This window comes from Microcaecilia unicolor, chromosome 3 (assembly GCF_901765095.1).
Source record: "Microcaecilia unicolor chromosome 3, aMicUni1.1, whole genome shotgun sequence".
NCBI classification, from domain to species: Eukaryota; Metazoa; Chordata; class Amphibia; order Gymnophiona; family Siphonopidae; genus Microcaecilia; species Microcaecilia unicolor.
The window spans coordinates 115657880-115673516 of record NC_044033.1 but is presented as its reverse complement, the minus strand read 5'-3'; the positions used below and the strand labels follow the sequence as shown (position 1 = coordinate 115673516).

General features: G+C 40.4%; 1 protein-coding gene across 1 annotated transcript in view; it reads left to right on the top strand.

The window, feature by feature from the left end:
* Window positions 1-4972: 4972 nt before the first annotated feature.
* HAO1 (hydroxyacid oxidase 1) overlaps window positions 4973-15637 on the top strand; it is a 50357-nt gene continuing 39692 nt past the window's right edge. Inside the window, exons 1-2 of the mRNA XM_030196314.1 lie at window positions 4973-5148; window positions 10135-10286. Of these exons, the coding sequence (XP_030052174.1) occupies window positions 5012-5148; window positions 10135-10286 (289 nt within the window). The 5' untranslated portion in view covers window positions 4973-5011. The remainder of the gene's footprint in view (window positions 5149-10134; window positions 10287-15637) is intronic.

Genomic DNA, 15637 nt, shown 5'->3' with positions numbered 1-15637 from the left:
CCATAGCAGCCACCAGCGGGCGAGGAGAGCCCCCACATGGAAAGCAGTCACAAACGTGACATTGTGCCTTACCTAATTGTTTTCTTTCCTCTCATAGCAGACTGTCCAGAAATCCTCCCTAGCTGAATATTGCTGATATTCTGTTCTTGTTCCAGTTTTTCCATTTCACAGTTTAATTTACTTCTATATTTCAGTTCCTTTACTTTATCTTTTTGATTTTTCATGTTGCTCCTAATACAGTGGAACAACTATGTATCAGCAGAGTACAATATTTCTTAAAGCAGTTGAAAATCTATAAAACAACAGAGTACAATACCTCCTGATGCAGTTGGAGGACTCTGAATCAGGAGAGTACATTACTGCTTTGTTGGTGTGCCTAATTAATAAAGGTAACATTTATCCTGAAGGCTGAACATATGAGCTCCACTGTATGGAGCAATTTGACAAATTGAAGAGTAGCAAATCATCTGGACAGGATGGTGTGTGTGTGTGTGTGTATATATATATATATATATATATATATATATATATATATATATATATATATATATATATATATATATATATATATATCCCTGAGTACTGATAGAATGGAAAAATGAATTTGCAGAGCTATTGTTAGTAATATATAATTTATCTTTAACATTAATCATGGTACCAGAAGATTGGAGCGTGGCCAAGATAATGCCAATATTTAAAAAGGGCTCCAGAGGTGGTCAGGGAAATTATAGATTACTGAGGCTGACATTGGTGCCGGGCAAAATGGTAGAGACTATTATAAAGAACAAAATTCAGAGCATGTACATAAACATGGAATAATGAGACAAAGCCAACATGGATTTAGTCAAATCTTGCCTCAATAATCTACTACATTTCTTTGAAGGGGTGAATAAACATGTGGGTAAAGGTGAGTCAGTTGATATTGTATATCTGGATTTTCAAAAGGCATTTGACAAACTACCTCGTGAATGACAACTGAGGAAACTAGAAAGCCATGGGATAGGAGGTAATGTACTATTGTGGATTAAAAGCTGGTTAAAAGATAAGAAACAGAGAGTAGGTTTAAATGGTTAGTATTCTCAGTGGAGAAGAGTAGATAGTGGGGTTCCCCGGGGGGTCTATGTGGAACCACTGCTTTTTAACATACTTATAAATGATCCAGAGATGGGAATAACTAGTAAGGTAATTAAATTTACTGATGACACTAAGTTATTCAAAGTTGTTAAATGGCAAGAGGATTGTGAAAAATTGTAGAGGACCTTACAAGACTGGGAGACTGGGCATCCAAATGGCAGATGACATTTAATGTAAGCAAGTGCAATGTGATGCATGTGGGAAAGAGGAACCCGAACTATAGTTACATGATACAAGGTTCTACATTAGAAATCACTGCCCAGGAAAAGGATCTAGGTGTTATTGTTGATGATACAATGAAACCCTCTGTTCAATGTGCAGCAGCATCTAAGAAAGCAAATAGAATGTTCGGAATTATTAGGAAAGGAATGGAAAACAAAAATGAGAATATTAAAATGCCCTTGTATCGCTCAAAAAAGATATAGCGGAATAAAGGTACAGAGATAAAGGGGATGGGACATCGACCCTATGAAGAAAGGCTATAGCAGCTAGGGCTCTTTAGCTTGGAGAAGAGATGGCTGAGGGGAAATGTGATAGAGGTCTATAAAATACTGAGTGAAGTGAAATGAGTAGGCATGAATCGTTTGTTTACTCTTTCCAAAAATACGAGGACTAGGAGGCACACAATTAAGCTACTAAGTATTAAATGTAAAACAAACCAGAGAAAATATTTCTTCACTCAACATATAATTGAAGTCTAGAATTCATTGCCTGAGAATGTGGTAAAAGCAGTTATCTTAGCAGGGTTTATAAAGGTTTGAATAATTTTCTAAAAGAAAAGTCCATAAGTCATTATTAAGATGGACTTTGGAAAATCCACTACTTATTTTTAAGATAAGCAGCATAAAATTTGTTTTACTGTTCTGGGGATCTTGCCAGGTACTTGTGACCTGCATTAGCCACAGGATACTGGGCTTGATGGGCTTTCGGTCTATCCCAGTATGGCAACGCTTATGTTCTTATGTACACTCCCTATCACTCCCTTAGAGATCCTATGTACTTGTCCCAAGCCCTCTTGAATTCAGATACTATTTTCGTCTCTGAATTCAAGAGATGGCATGGAATCATCCAGCATGAACATTCATTTTACAAACTGAAATGTCCAAATTTTGTACAGGGGAAAAAACAAGGGACATGGACATCGGAATAGCAGCATTCTTAGAAAATGGCCATACAGGCATCTATGCAGAGCAGAGGGCCAGTCTAGTGGTTAGTGCAGTGGACTGTAAACCAAGGGACTCAGGTTCAAATTCCACTTCAACTCTTTGTTTTTGTAATTGTGAGCCCTCTGGGAACAGAAAAAATACCTACTGTATCTGAATGTACACCACTTCCATAGCCTTCAGGCTTGCAAGAGTCTCATATATTTAGGTATAGTAGGTATTTTTCTATTTCTGGAGCGTTCACAATTAAAAAAAGAAAAAGAGTTAAAGCAGGATGTGAACCTGCTGCCCTTGCTTTACAGTCAAGTGCACTAACCACTAGCCTATTCCTTAGTCCTGTTTTCTGCTCTGTTAAGAATGCCCTTAATACCTAAGCTGTCATAGAGCCTGATATCCCCTTCTGGTTCATTTTCAGTGGAAGGGGAGGGGAACAGCAACCACTGGGGGATTAAGAAGGTGTCATGCTTTAATCCCTCCAGTGGACAGCAGCTCAATCAGAGCACCTTTCTGTAACCTGGATTAAGCCAAGGGACGTCTTGCATCACCAACCTGCTATATATTTTTTGAAGGCATGAATAAACATATGGATAAAGGTAAGTCAGTTGATATGGAGGGGCATTTTTGATATGACATCTAAACCCAACTTTGGGATTTAAATTCAAAACCAGGACTGGCCAAAAAGTCTCTATCCTGGAACTGGGTAATGTGGCATCTCCGTTATACTTTTATCCTGCCTCCTTTTACCCAAGAAATAAATTTAGCTGGCTTGTTGGCTCAGGTAGCAACTGCTGTCCATTGACATACAGAGGTTCTCTGATTGGTTCCCCAGATTGGGCCTTTACTAGATCCAGATTCACCTGACAGAGTTGATCCAGTCCTGAGCTTACCCCATTGCAGGCTACATGTCCCTGCATGCATTGGAGTAAGTCTAGGACTGGACAGGGCCGGCCCTAGGGTTTCTAGTGCCCTCCTGCAGTCTATTAGTAGGCGCCCCTACCCATTCAGAGGCGGGATCACTATGGCTCTGCCCCCACAGTAGACACACCCCTTTGACCAGCCATGGCATCATTGAAAATATTACACCAGTATAGAAGAAAAAAAACTTAGCACACAGACCAGGAATTAGGAGAACAGACAGTCTAGCCAACTCTGAAAAACAATGTGTTATCAAAATTTCAGAATCTAACAAACAGATCCCTATTCAGACACTTGGCCTTGCAGTCACACATGTAGAACAGAGATAGCCCCTCTTCAAATTCTTCAAAAATTAACCTGAAATCCTAAGAAGTTAGACTCTGCATGCAGCACAATAGCCTTCCCATAGAACACAGCTTAGGATCTAGCTAGGACAGACTTAATCAGCATAAACTAACATATTCTACAATCTGAGTTGGACAGACTAACAGGAGTTACTGAAGTGGGGATAAGAGATAGGTGATGGTTAGGAATTGAAAGCAGGCATCTAGCCCTCCTGTCCTATGAGTTGCTGTGTTGGGGGTGAGGGGGTGGGAGTGGAAAAGGGTGGGTCAGGTGCAGCACTAAACAGCAGTCTCTGACAAAACAAGGGTCCAGGCTCTGCTGTGCTGTCTCTGTCTGAGCCCTCTCTGGGCAGAGGTTAGCTGAGCTCCCACAAGTTATTTCAGAGCCAGATTCAGTTGGAGCAGTGATGTCCTCTGACAAACACAAGGAGGATATTTCTCTGCTTGAGAGGGGGAGGGGACGGGATAGAGAGCTGACAGCTTTGGAGTCAGACTGAGATGAGCAGCAGAGATTACTCAGCAGAGCTTGATTGCTTGCAAAGTGACGCCCTTGAAGGCAGGCGCCCTCCTGCAGTGCTTACCCTGCTTACCGGGTTTGACCGGCCCTGGGACTGGATCAATCCTGTCGGGTGAATCTGGATCTAGTTGGCAACCCTAGTGGAGTATGTGTGTGTGCTGCAGAGGCAGTGTTAACAGCTTGTGTGTGTGTGTGTGTGTGGGGGGGGGGGGGTGTTGGTGGTTGAGGAGAGTCATGGTAGTTGCTTAAAGGTGCACATAGTGGTTGGATCCAGACCCATGATTACTGAGTTTCAGAGGCACACCTGGTTGAAGACTCGGTGCAATGGCCAGACATGGTGTATTGGGTGTTTGTGAGGTGTAGATATAAAATAAAGAAAAAGCCTCAGGTGGCTGTAAATGAAGCCTCATATTACTCAATTCCAGTCCTTGGTTTCACTGTGCTTGAAATAGCAAGTAACAGGAGGAAATTGCAGGCTGTTTACAGTCTTTACTCTTCTGACCCTGTTGGAAAATATTCAGTAAAATGAGTGTTAAATTGTGAATAAATATGGTATGTCTGAAAACTGAATCCCAAGAAGATACTGGCAATGAATGTTATTCTTCTAAACTTGTTCATAAGCAGCTTCAGTCCCCAGACTATAATATAATGATGGCGAAGTTCTAATAAATCCATTTGTGATACCACTTCAGCATTTTTGTTAGTGGGGGAATAATGCCATTTGAACATTTTGCAAACAAAGAATGATGACAAAGTCCAACAGAAAATGAAGAGAACTGGGGAGATTGTCAAGTAAAACAAACGGGGGGGGGGGGGGGGGAGAGGGAATGTGAACTTTGGAAAAATCTTGCATTAATTATTTACAGGGAGATGAAGCAGAGAGAGAGAGAGACAGAGAGTGAAAACTAAACCACAAGGGTGCTTGCTGAGCCTCAACAATGTCCGCAAAGCCAATTTGTACTAATGATTTTGAAAAACATGCCAAAGAGGTTCTTCAAAGGTCAATCTATGATTATTATAGATCTGGAGCAGGAGATCAGCAGACCTTAGCTGACAATGAAGCAGCATTTAGAAGGTAAGATGGTCTGTGGGGACAGATTTATATAGTGCTAACAATAAATGCAGAAATCTGTCAGCTCAGCCCGAGATCATTATATCTAAACAAATGCCTTAGAGGAAGCCTTTCACAGTCACTTTTTAAAATGCCTGTGAAGCTGGCTGAAGCTCTTCTGGTAACTCAGGGAAGTCTCCTTGATCTACTGCTGTGTAGCAGAATATTAAGTGTTTACCCTCAGGGATGGCTGGATTCATACCCTGAATGACAATATGTTTTTCTTCCATGACTGTAGTGCACCTTGACTAGTGGCATGTGTTCTGAGGAGGCAATTGCCTCCAGTGTTATTTGTATCCCATTTTCAATCACCCATCTCTTTGCTAGTCCAGCACTCCATCATTACAATACCAGAGCTCACACAGAATCTCCCAGCAACTAATCGAGCTGAACAAGGAGTGGATTTCTACAGGTCAAATTTTAAATTCCATTGTTCATAAAGCTGGCCTGTCAGTGTTCACTCAGGACATTTTAAAGATTGAATTTTACTTTAGTGATACAGTGTATGTGTGTGATTGACTGAGGGGGGTCTTTTAATAAGGTGGGCTACGTCACACTACAAATCAGCTGGCATGGGCCTCTCAGTGTTTATCACCAGCTGATTTGCAGCATGAGCTAAAAATGCTAGCACATCTTAGTAAAAGACCCCCTGAATGTTCTAAAACAAAGACTTCACGGCTGGAGATAATCACCGAGATAACTCATTCTATTGGGTTTTATTTAAAGCCGAGATTTAAAATTCCACAAGTCTGATATGAACTTTTCCATTCACCTTCCTCTACTGCTGCAGTCTAAACAGTTGTAGAAGTGTACCATACAATCTGTGCTTTGTATCGGGTGCTCTATTTTTAATAATATGAGCTCCCTGTACAGCATAGCATATATACTATAATGATTTTGTAAAGATAATTGAAGAGCTACGTTTTACCCATATGATAGAATTTCAAATAAGAATTCTGAACTTGTGCAAATTGTTCAGCAAAACTATTCTAAAGGAAAATCGCCCAAATTTGAAGTTAATGGGAAACAAATGCACTTTCATGCTTTGAATGGCCTGAAGCAGATTTCTCGGGTCTGAAAGTATTGATTTGCTTTTTTTTTTAAAATCTAAAAGAAAGTGTTTCATGTTAACTTCAGATTTCTAAAAATGTTCTTCACACATGACCCAGTTCCCTGGGGCAAAATTTGCCTTGGAAGATGTTAAGAATTTTTTTTTTTTTAAGTGAAAGGCCCTTGCTCTCTGTTAAAAATAATCCATGCTGTAAATCAGAAATGGTATTGCTTAGTTTCACGCATTTTTAGGATGTGCCTGCCAGGAGTCTGGCGGTAGAACCCAACTATTGGACTCAAATTCTAGGATATGAGACCTTTAGGAATGCCTCCTATTTTGCATGTAAACATTTCAATTATCCAATAGTACTTTTCTGAGATCAATGTACTGACTTCATGACTGTTGCATGGATACCCAGGTTATTTTCCTTGTGACTTGGCATTTAGGATCTGAAAGAGGTGCCAAATATTTGAGCTGGTAGAAACCTCTGTAGTGAGTCTGTATAGCCCTTTGAGACTGATATGAGGAAGAGAGTTGTCTGGATTACCCTCTAGGGGCCAAGGTTGGGAACAGAGCTAAGAACTGATTTGTATCTATCTATCTATCTATCTATCTATCTATCTATCTATCTATCTATCTATCTATCTATCTATCTATCTATCTATCTATCTATCTTTTCCAATTTGGATGATGTTACATGGACTGTAGCCTTGTTTGATGCCTGTGATCTCCTAGAGTTGAAAGAAAAGAAACATCTTGGAAGCAACACGCTTAATTCACTGACTTTTTTTTTAGGGTGAGGAGGGAGGAAGCAGAATATTTCACTATAATAACTGTGCCAGTAGGGCCATGAATGCTGACCTCATACCACCTGAGAGCAACAGGGCGGCATAAGACAATAGAATTTTAAAAATATTTCTCATTACTCCAGGAAGCAATTTCTTTTAAATTTACTGGCAGAAGAATAGTGTATATGATGAAAGTTCTACTGCCACTAGAAGATGATTTTCTGCTGATTATGCAGGACCATACTAATGGCTCTTTTATCAAGCTGTGGTAAGCAGTAATGTGTGCTTACCACAGGTTAAATGGCATACTGTGGGATGCGCCGAAGCATTCCACAGTACTTTTGACATGTGCACATGCTAACAGTGTGCTAAAAAGTGTAAATTGATTTTTTCATTGAGTGGGTGTGTCTGCACTAAACAGCTCATCTACATTACTGTGTACTAACTGATTAGTGCAGAATTAACACGTGAGCCCTTACTACCTACAAAATAGATGGCAGTAAGGGCTCATGTGCTAATTTTAGTGCTTTGAAAATGAGCTTCTATATATCATAATTAGCACACAGAATGCCCCCCCAATAGAATTGTATGTTGCAACAGCATAGACGCGCTAAAAAGAAAAAGAAAGCTTCAGCATAGTCATTAATGCACCAAGTATGTGAGTTATCAAACCATCGCCCCAGTCCATAAATTGAGTTCATTGAGCGACTGTACTCCACAACAAATTTCTTCAGAGTAGGAGCTTGGAAGTTATGGGTATGATTGGCATATGTGACTCTCAAACGAACTGGATAAAACATTCCATATTGGACTCCCATCTGTTTAAGTTGAGGACAAAATGCTAATAGCTGTTTTCTTCTTTGCACCATCAGAGGTGATAGATCTGGCAAAATGATGATCTTAGAATCCTGATATCTCAGGTGTTCAATGCTTTACCTTTGGTTAAAATGGCCAGAACTTGTGAATACCGAAGGATCTTCATTATGGAGGGACAAGGCCCCAGCATGAAGTCAGGTCTTCAAAGAGGGATTCTGTGGGCTCGCTCCACCTCAAAAGGTTTCAGGAAGTACAGGCAAGCCATTTAGGGAAAAATTGCTTTGAAAAGACAACCAGGTCTACACCTTCAGTTCCTTCTCACGTTATTGTGTCGGTTGCGAATATTTGCATCTTCCATCTCTCGCTGCATTGCCTCTAGCGTAATTTGGTATTTCCATGCATTTTGCGCTTCCTCTTCGAGCACCATTACTCTTCCTTTCAGATGTTCGTGCTGTTCTTCAAAGGTTTGATTATGTGCAAACAGATTCACCATGTCAGAATTAATTTGTTGTGCATTTTTCTGGATCATAAGTTTAACTTGGGAGAGCTCCACTCTCACAGGATCCAGAAGCTCTGAGACTTCCCGCAGTGTTGCTATTTTTATTGGCATAGGCGAGTCTTATTTAGGGTGTTTGTTGCTGACAATAGGTGGAAAAATGGAGTCGATCTTTTCTTTTGTCCCAGACATTTGTGCAAAAGGATTACTCGCAAAACAGCACTGAAGGAATCTATATTCTTGCTTAGGAAGGTTGATTCTCAGAAACTGTGCAGCATCACAGCTCTAGGTAGCTATACTGGTGTGACGCTGGACCGGAAGTTGGTCCTTGGCACCTTCAATAGTACTTCCACACATACCCAAAAGACTCCCTCTCCCCAGCTCTTCAGGAGCAATCCCCGGACTTTCTTGCCCTTTTGGTATCTGGGCACAAAATGGCACTGCTGACCCCAAGTTGTAGTCTTATGGTACCTCCACTAGATGTCAAGCTGCCAAATACTGTAAGCCAGAGCTTCTCAAACCTTTCCTAAAGAATCACTATCCAGTTGCGTTTTCAGGATATGCACGAGACAGATATGCATTCCTGTCACCTCCATTATATGCAAATCTCTCTCATGTGTATTCATTAGGGATATTCTGAAAACTCAACTGACTAGTGATCCCCCAGGACAGGTTTCAGAACCACTGCTGTTAGCCAAATTGGTAGAATGACTATGTATTTTGTTACTCATGCTGTCTTTTATAGTTTGGGGAATGAGTCATTCTTCACAATTGAAATGTGGTTTTCTCAAAGCTCTGTAAAGATGGAAGTGAGATGGCACAATAAAACCTTATAATAGAAATAGATGAAAAAATAGTTTTTTTTCTAGCCCTACCAATGTGCTCACACAAACAACAAAAGCTGGAAAACCCAAAGCCTAATAGCTCAAATAATACTTTTTAATGATTTATAAATGTATAATATTATAGTTCTCTTAGGGGGTCTTTTGCTAAGCTGTGGTAGTGTTTTTTACCTTGCAATAGAAATCAGCTGGCAGTAAACGCCCAGACGCACATAGGAATATAATGGGCGTCTCAGCATTTACCACCTGCTGGTTTCTACTGGGAGCTAAAAATGCTACTGTGGCCTAGTAAAAGACTCCATTACTGTTTCATACCATCTGTGAACTCATTCAATCAATCACTGCCTATATGGACTCAATGCATAATCATCAGTCAAAAACCTCCCTTTGTTTGTGTCCATACACCAAACTGTTTTTTTAACACACAAACATCTTCATCGGCAAAGTTCAATATTCAATATCAAAGTCATAGAAAATAGTACAAAAAAAGCACTTATATTCATTTTATCTTCCCAGTGGGGCTGTCCATTTCACATTCAGCTTCTCCAGGGGATCAAATAAGTACTTCCCCCACAAATGATCATAAATCTGTATTGCTAAAATAATAAATAGTAATTTGGTGATGAATCACAAATTTAAGATATAAGCTGAAGGCATCAATCTATTTATACTTGTGGCAGCATTGTGACCAGCTTGTCACAGGTGCTGCCACGGTCTGCACTACCTGGCTTGAAAAAGTTTACAAAAACCTTGACCTTTAGTTATCCCTCTTGGAAACAGTCAAATAATTTTCTTTTTTTCTGAATCTGATTTAAAACATAATTCCTTCAGGTTTAATTTATAACTTGATTTAAATACTACATTTTCAGAACGTTTACATCACTTTTTGACTATATAGGAACATTTTTTCTTCCTCCTATTTTCATTTTTAAAAATTTTTATTTGTTTTTGTGCCAGATTGAGACTGTATCCTCGGATGCTCAGGGATGTGTCTGTGATTGATCTATCAACTTCTGTCTTGGGTCAGAGCATCAGCATGCCAATATGTGTTGGAGCGACTGCCATGCAATGCATGGCTCATGCTGAAGGAGAAGTTGCTACAGTGAGAGGTAAAAAGTTAAATATATAGAACAACTTTATTCAGCTACTTCCACTTGGCATTCTAGTGATAATTCTTTCCTGCAGCTGAGCTAGTTAGTGATTTTCCTTCAAAATTCATGCAGTGATGATAAACCTAAATACAAGATGACTCATTATGTCAGTGACCAAAATACTAAAAATTATTCTTTTTTTTTTTTTTACTCTCTACACCATACCATGTAATAAAAACATCTGGCACTAAAACATGATACAGTTAGAAAATAAGGGGTCCTTTTACAAAGGCGCACTAGCGGTTTTAGTGCATGCTAATGATTAGCGTGTTCTAAATGCTAGATACGCCATTAGAAATATATGGGCATCTCTAATATTTAGCATGTATTTATTTTTAGTGCATGCTAAAATTACTAGTGCGTCTTTGTAAAAGGATCCTAAGTACAGAAATTAAGCTAAGTCAATCATAAGTCAAATTTCTGTGACAAGAACAAAAGGGATCTCAGACACTCTCATATTCAGCAAGATCCCTTTTAAGCTTTTATATTAAGCTTTTGATACCAACAACTTGTATGTGTCAATCCTTTTTATTATTACACAATCTTGGACAGAACAATAAAACATCCTCACTGCTTCATACCAAAAACTACCCTCCCTCACCACCCACCAATCATCTGAATAGGGGCAACTCATAAGTCTCCCAGCAATCATCCAACACAGTTCTACAAATTTAACAGCCGGCTCCAGGCCGCAGGTGTCAATGTGTTCCAAAACGGGCTCCAACGCTGTTGAAATCGCTCTCCGGCGACTGAGGTAAAGTCTTGAATACCCATCCGTTCCATACGCATGAGCAAAATCATGCGTGACTGCCAGTGCTGAACTGAAGGATACTTATCAGTTAACCACTCAGCCTGAATAACCTGTTTAGAAATTACAGTGGCTTTAGACACAAATGCCGTGAGACCCCATGGAGCTGGGGGCCTAGCTTAGGATGGCCAAACAGAAGTGCAGAGTCATAATGCCATCCAACGTGCCATATTTTAGAAACTGGTAGTAGTATGTCTTTCCAAAAACGTACAATAGCATGACATGACCAAAACATGTGGCCCAACGTTACTCCTTCTGTTCCACACTTCGGACAAGATCCCCAGGGAAAGCGTCCCATACGGAAAGCTTGACGAGGCGCTATATATAAATGCAAAGCAAATTTATATTGAATATCCCAATGTACTGCAAACGGAAATGAACAGCAAATAGCAAAGATGTGTGCCTTAAATTGTGAGGTGGTAAGTGAAACTTGCAAGTCATTATGCCACAAAGCAAACCAACAACTTTTAAAGTAGGCATGGTATGTTGCACTCAAAGGACTGCAAGCACACTTTCAAAGAGAACCTTCCCTCAGAGCTGTCCCCTAGAAAAAGGAGGCTAATAATGGAGGTCAGGGCTTGCATCTATTGTGAAGCGAATTCAAATACATATTTAGGAAGCTGCAAGGAAAATTGAGATGCAATCACAGTGATTATTTTTCATCCCCTGCCTAACCCCACACTATTTTACCTGCAGTGAGAGAGGCAGTTTTCAATGGCATTTTCACATGCATTAATTAGCTGCACCAAAAGCTTTGAAAGTTGTCCTCTTTGCAACAGAGGTCCAACTGGGCTTCCAACTTTTAAAAAAGAATATAGTATAGGTGCCAGAGAATGTGGTAAAGGTGGTTAGCTTAGTGGAGTTTAAAAAGGTTTGGACAGCTTCCTAAAGAAAAAGTCCACAGACCATTATTAAATGGACTTGGGGAAAATCCACTATTTCTGGGATAAGCAGTATGAAATGTTTTGTAGTTTTTTGGGATCTTGCCAAGTATTTGTGACCTGGATTGGCCACTGTTGGAAACAGGATGCTAGGCTTGATGGACCTTTGGTCTTTCTGAGTATGACAATACTTATGTACTTATGTATGTACAGCATGAATTAAGTGGGAAATGAATCCCAAGATACAAATATATATATATATATATATATATATATATATATATATATATATATATATATTTGTATCTTGGGATTCATTTCCCACTTAATTCATGCATGTATATATACACTTAACATTTAGGCATGAGCACTTATATCAGCCACACAGCTGGTATAAGTGTGTGCACTCAAGTCTGGCAGATGCAGTATACTGTAAGTTATGTTGGTAAGTTACATGTGTTAGTGGGAGCCCTGTCTATATCCCGCTCATGTTCCAATGATGTGTACCCCCCTTCCTCCCATTGAAACTAGGCAACATGTAGGTTAAGCAAGACCTGGCATCACTGCGATTATGTAAATGTGGCAGGAATGTGTATAACTTACAGTACTGTGTCTGGGGAAGGGATAAAGTTATATAGAGAGTGGTGAATATATATCCCAAGATATATATATATATATATATATATATATATATATATATATATATATATATATATATATATTCACCACTCTCTATATAACTTTATCCCTTTCCCCAGACACAGTACTGTAAGTTATACACATTCCTGCCACATTTACATAATCGCAGTGATGCCAGGTCTTGCTTAACCTATATGGTGCCTAGTTTCAATGGGAGGAAGGGGGGTACACATCATTGGAACATGAGCGGGATATAGACAGGGCTCCCACTAACACATGTAACTTACCAACATAACTTACAGTATACTGCATCTGCCAGACTTGAGTGCACACACTTATACCAGCTGTGTGGCTGATATAAGTGCTCATGCCTAAATGTTAAGTGTATATATACCCGGTTACACTAATATTTTATAACAGTGGCTCTCAACCTTTCTTCAGTCAGGACACACCACATACATGATCCTCATGGACATTTGGTCTGACAACTGAGTGATATAACAATTCTTTTGAGCTAAATGAAAACACGCTTTGCATTCACATAACCTGTATCCCCCCCTATCTCTTGTCATCTGATTAATAGCAATATAAATCTCTCCACATTGTTAAATACCAAATGTGAAAAAAAAATCCTAACTCAACATATATGTAGCGAACCTACCATAAAATAGTAGCACTCATTCCTGTGATTCAAACAACTCGAATCCTACCTTTGAATAGGCAGCATTACAAATATTACATGGGCTGTAAAACACCCATACACCTTTTACTGGTAAAACAGAACATGCAAACCAGAATACCACACCTCAGTTACAGGCAAAACACAGACAAACCCTCACCAAATACAGAACAAAGGATCACATATGTGAAATTAGAAAAATGGAGACATAAATTGAACTGGGAACCTCAGTAAGTCAAACTAGGTTTATACCATAACATGGGAGAAATAAAAACAGAAATATGTATTTTGTTCAGTGAAAAGGAAATGCATATTCCTACCATCTCTATGCTGATGACTCCCAAATCTACCTTTCTACCCCTGATATCTCACCTTGCATCCAAACCAAAGTTTCAGCGTGCTTGTCTGACATTGCTGTCTGGATGTCTCAACGCCACCTGAAATTAAATATGACCAAAACCGAGCTTCTCATTTCCCCCCCCAAACCCACCTCCCCGCTCCCCCCGTTTTCTATTTCTGTTGATGGCTCTCTCATTCTCCCTGTCTCCTCAGCTCGAAACCTTGGGGTCATCTTTGACTCTTCTCTCTCCTTCTCTGCTCATATCCAGCAGATTGCCAAGACCTGTCGTTTCTTTCTTTACAACATCCGTAAAATCCGCCCCTTTCTTTCTGAGCACTCTACCAAAACCCTCATCCACACCCTTGTCACCTCTCGTTTAGACTACTGCAATCTGCTTCTTGCTGGCCTCCCACTTAGTCAACTCTCCCCCCTCCAGTCGGTTCAAAACTCTGCTGCTCGTCTCGTCTTCCGCCAGGGTCGCTTTACTCATACTACCCCTCTCCTCAAGACTCTTCACTGGCTCCCTATCCGTTTTCGCATCCTGTTCAAACTTCTTCTACTAACCTATAAATGTACTCACTCTGCTGCTCCCCAGTATCTCTCCACACTCGTCCTTCCCTACACCCCTTCCCGTGCACTCCGCTCCATGGATAAATCCTTCTTATCTCTTCCCTTCTCCACTACTGCCAATTCCAGACTTCGCGCCTTCTGTCTCGCTGCATCCTATGCCTGGAATAAACTTCCTGAGCCCCTACGTCTTGCCCCATCCTTGGCCACCTTTAAATCTAGACTGAAAGCCCACCTCTTTAACATTGCTTTTGACTCGTAACCACTTGTAACCACTCGCCTCCACCTACCCTCCTCTCTTCCTTCCCGTTCACATTAATTTGATTTGATTTGCTTACTTTATTTATTTTTTTGTCTATTAGATTGTAAGCTCTTTGAGCAGGGACTGTCTTTCTTCTATGTTTGTGCAGCGCTGCGTACGCCTTGTAGCGCTATAGAAATGCTAAATAGTAGTAGTAGTAGTAGTAGCATCTGTGATACACATTTCCCAAAGCTAACATTCAATGGAGCATTGATAGTTATGTGGGAGATGGGAGACAAAGACCTTGGAACCACGTACTATCGGTGCATATATAAGTGAATCTGCCTCCGGGGTTGTCATACAAAAGTCACCAAAGAAGCACTTCAACAACTCTGGAGACAGGCAGGAAGCCGCTGATAAAAAATAAACAAAAACCTAGGCATCAAGGACTACAGTACTGCATATAAATATGTCGTCATCGGGAGGCATGTTGCCATTGGTCATAATCCAGACCTGTGCAATAACAATGTTTCACTGTATTCCACTTAAATTTAAGATAAAGCATTTTTTTTCTACCTTTGCTGTCTGGTCTTTTTATTTTTCCAAGCATGATGGTCCTAATTTTTCTCTTCTGCATTCCTGTCTTCTCTCTTCCAATGTGTGCCGTCCAATTCTCCTTTCTACAATTTCTGCCTGTCTTCTTCCATTCTCTCACTTCCCCTCCACCCTTATGGTCCAGTATTTTTCTGTCCCTTCTTTCTTCCCCTTTATCCCTATTATCGAGCATCACCCTGTCTCTCTTATACCCCTCTGGTCCAGCAGCTTTGTGCTCCCTCTCTCTCCCCCTCTCTATAGTCCAACACCTCTGTGTCATCTCTCCTACCCACTATCACCCCTACAGTCCAGCAGCTGCCCGTCCCCTATACCTTATGGTGCAGCAGCTTTGCCCCTTCCCACGGACACTACAGACCCCTGCAAGTGGGGCCTACCTTAAAGGTCCCTAGTGGTCTAGTGGCTTCTTCAGGGGCAGCTGGGCAGGAAAGAATCCCACTCTTCCCCACATTCACTATGCATTAGTAAAAGACTCCCTTTGTGGAGTAACACTAAATCCTGTGAAGAAGCTTCTCAGTGCCTATGCTGAAAACTTTAACACC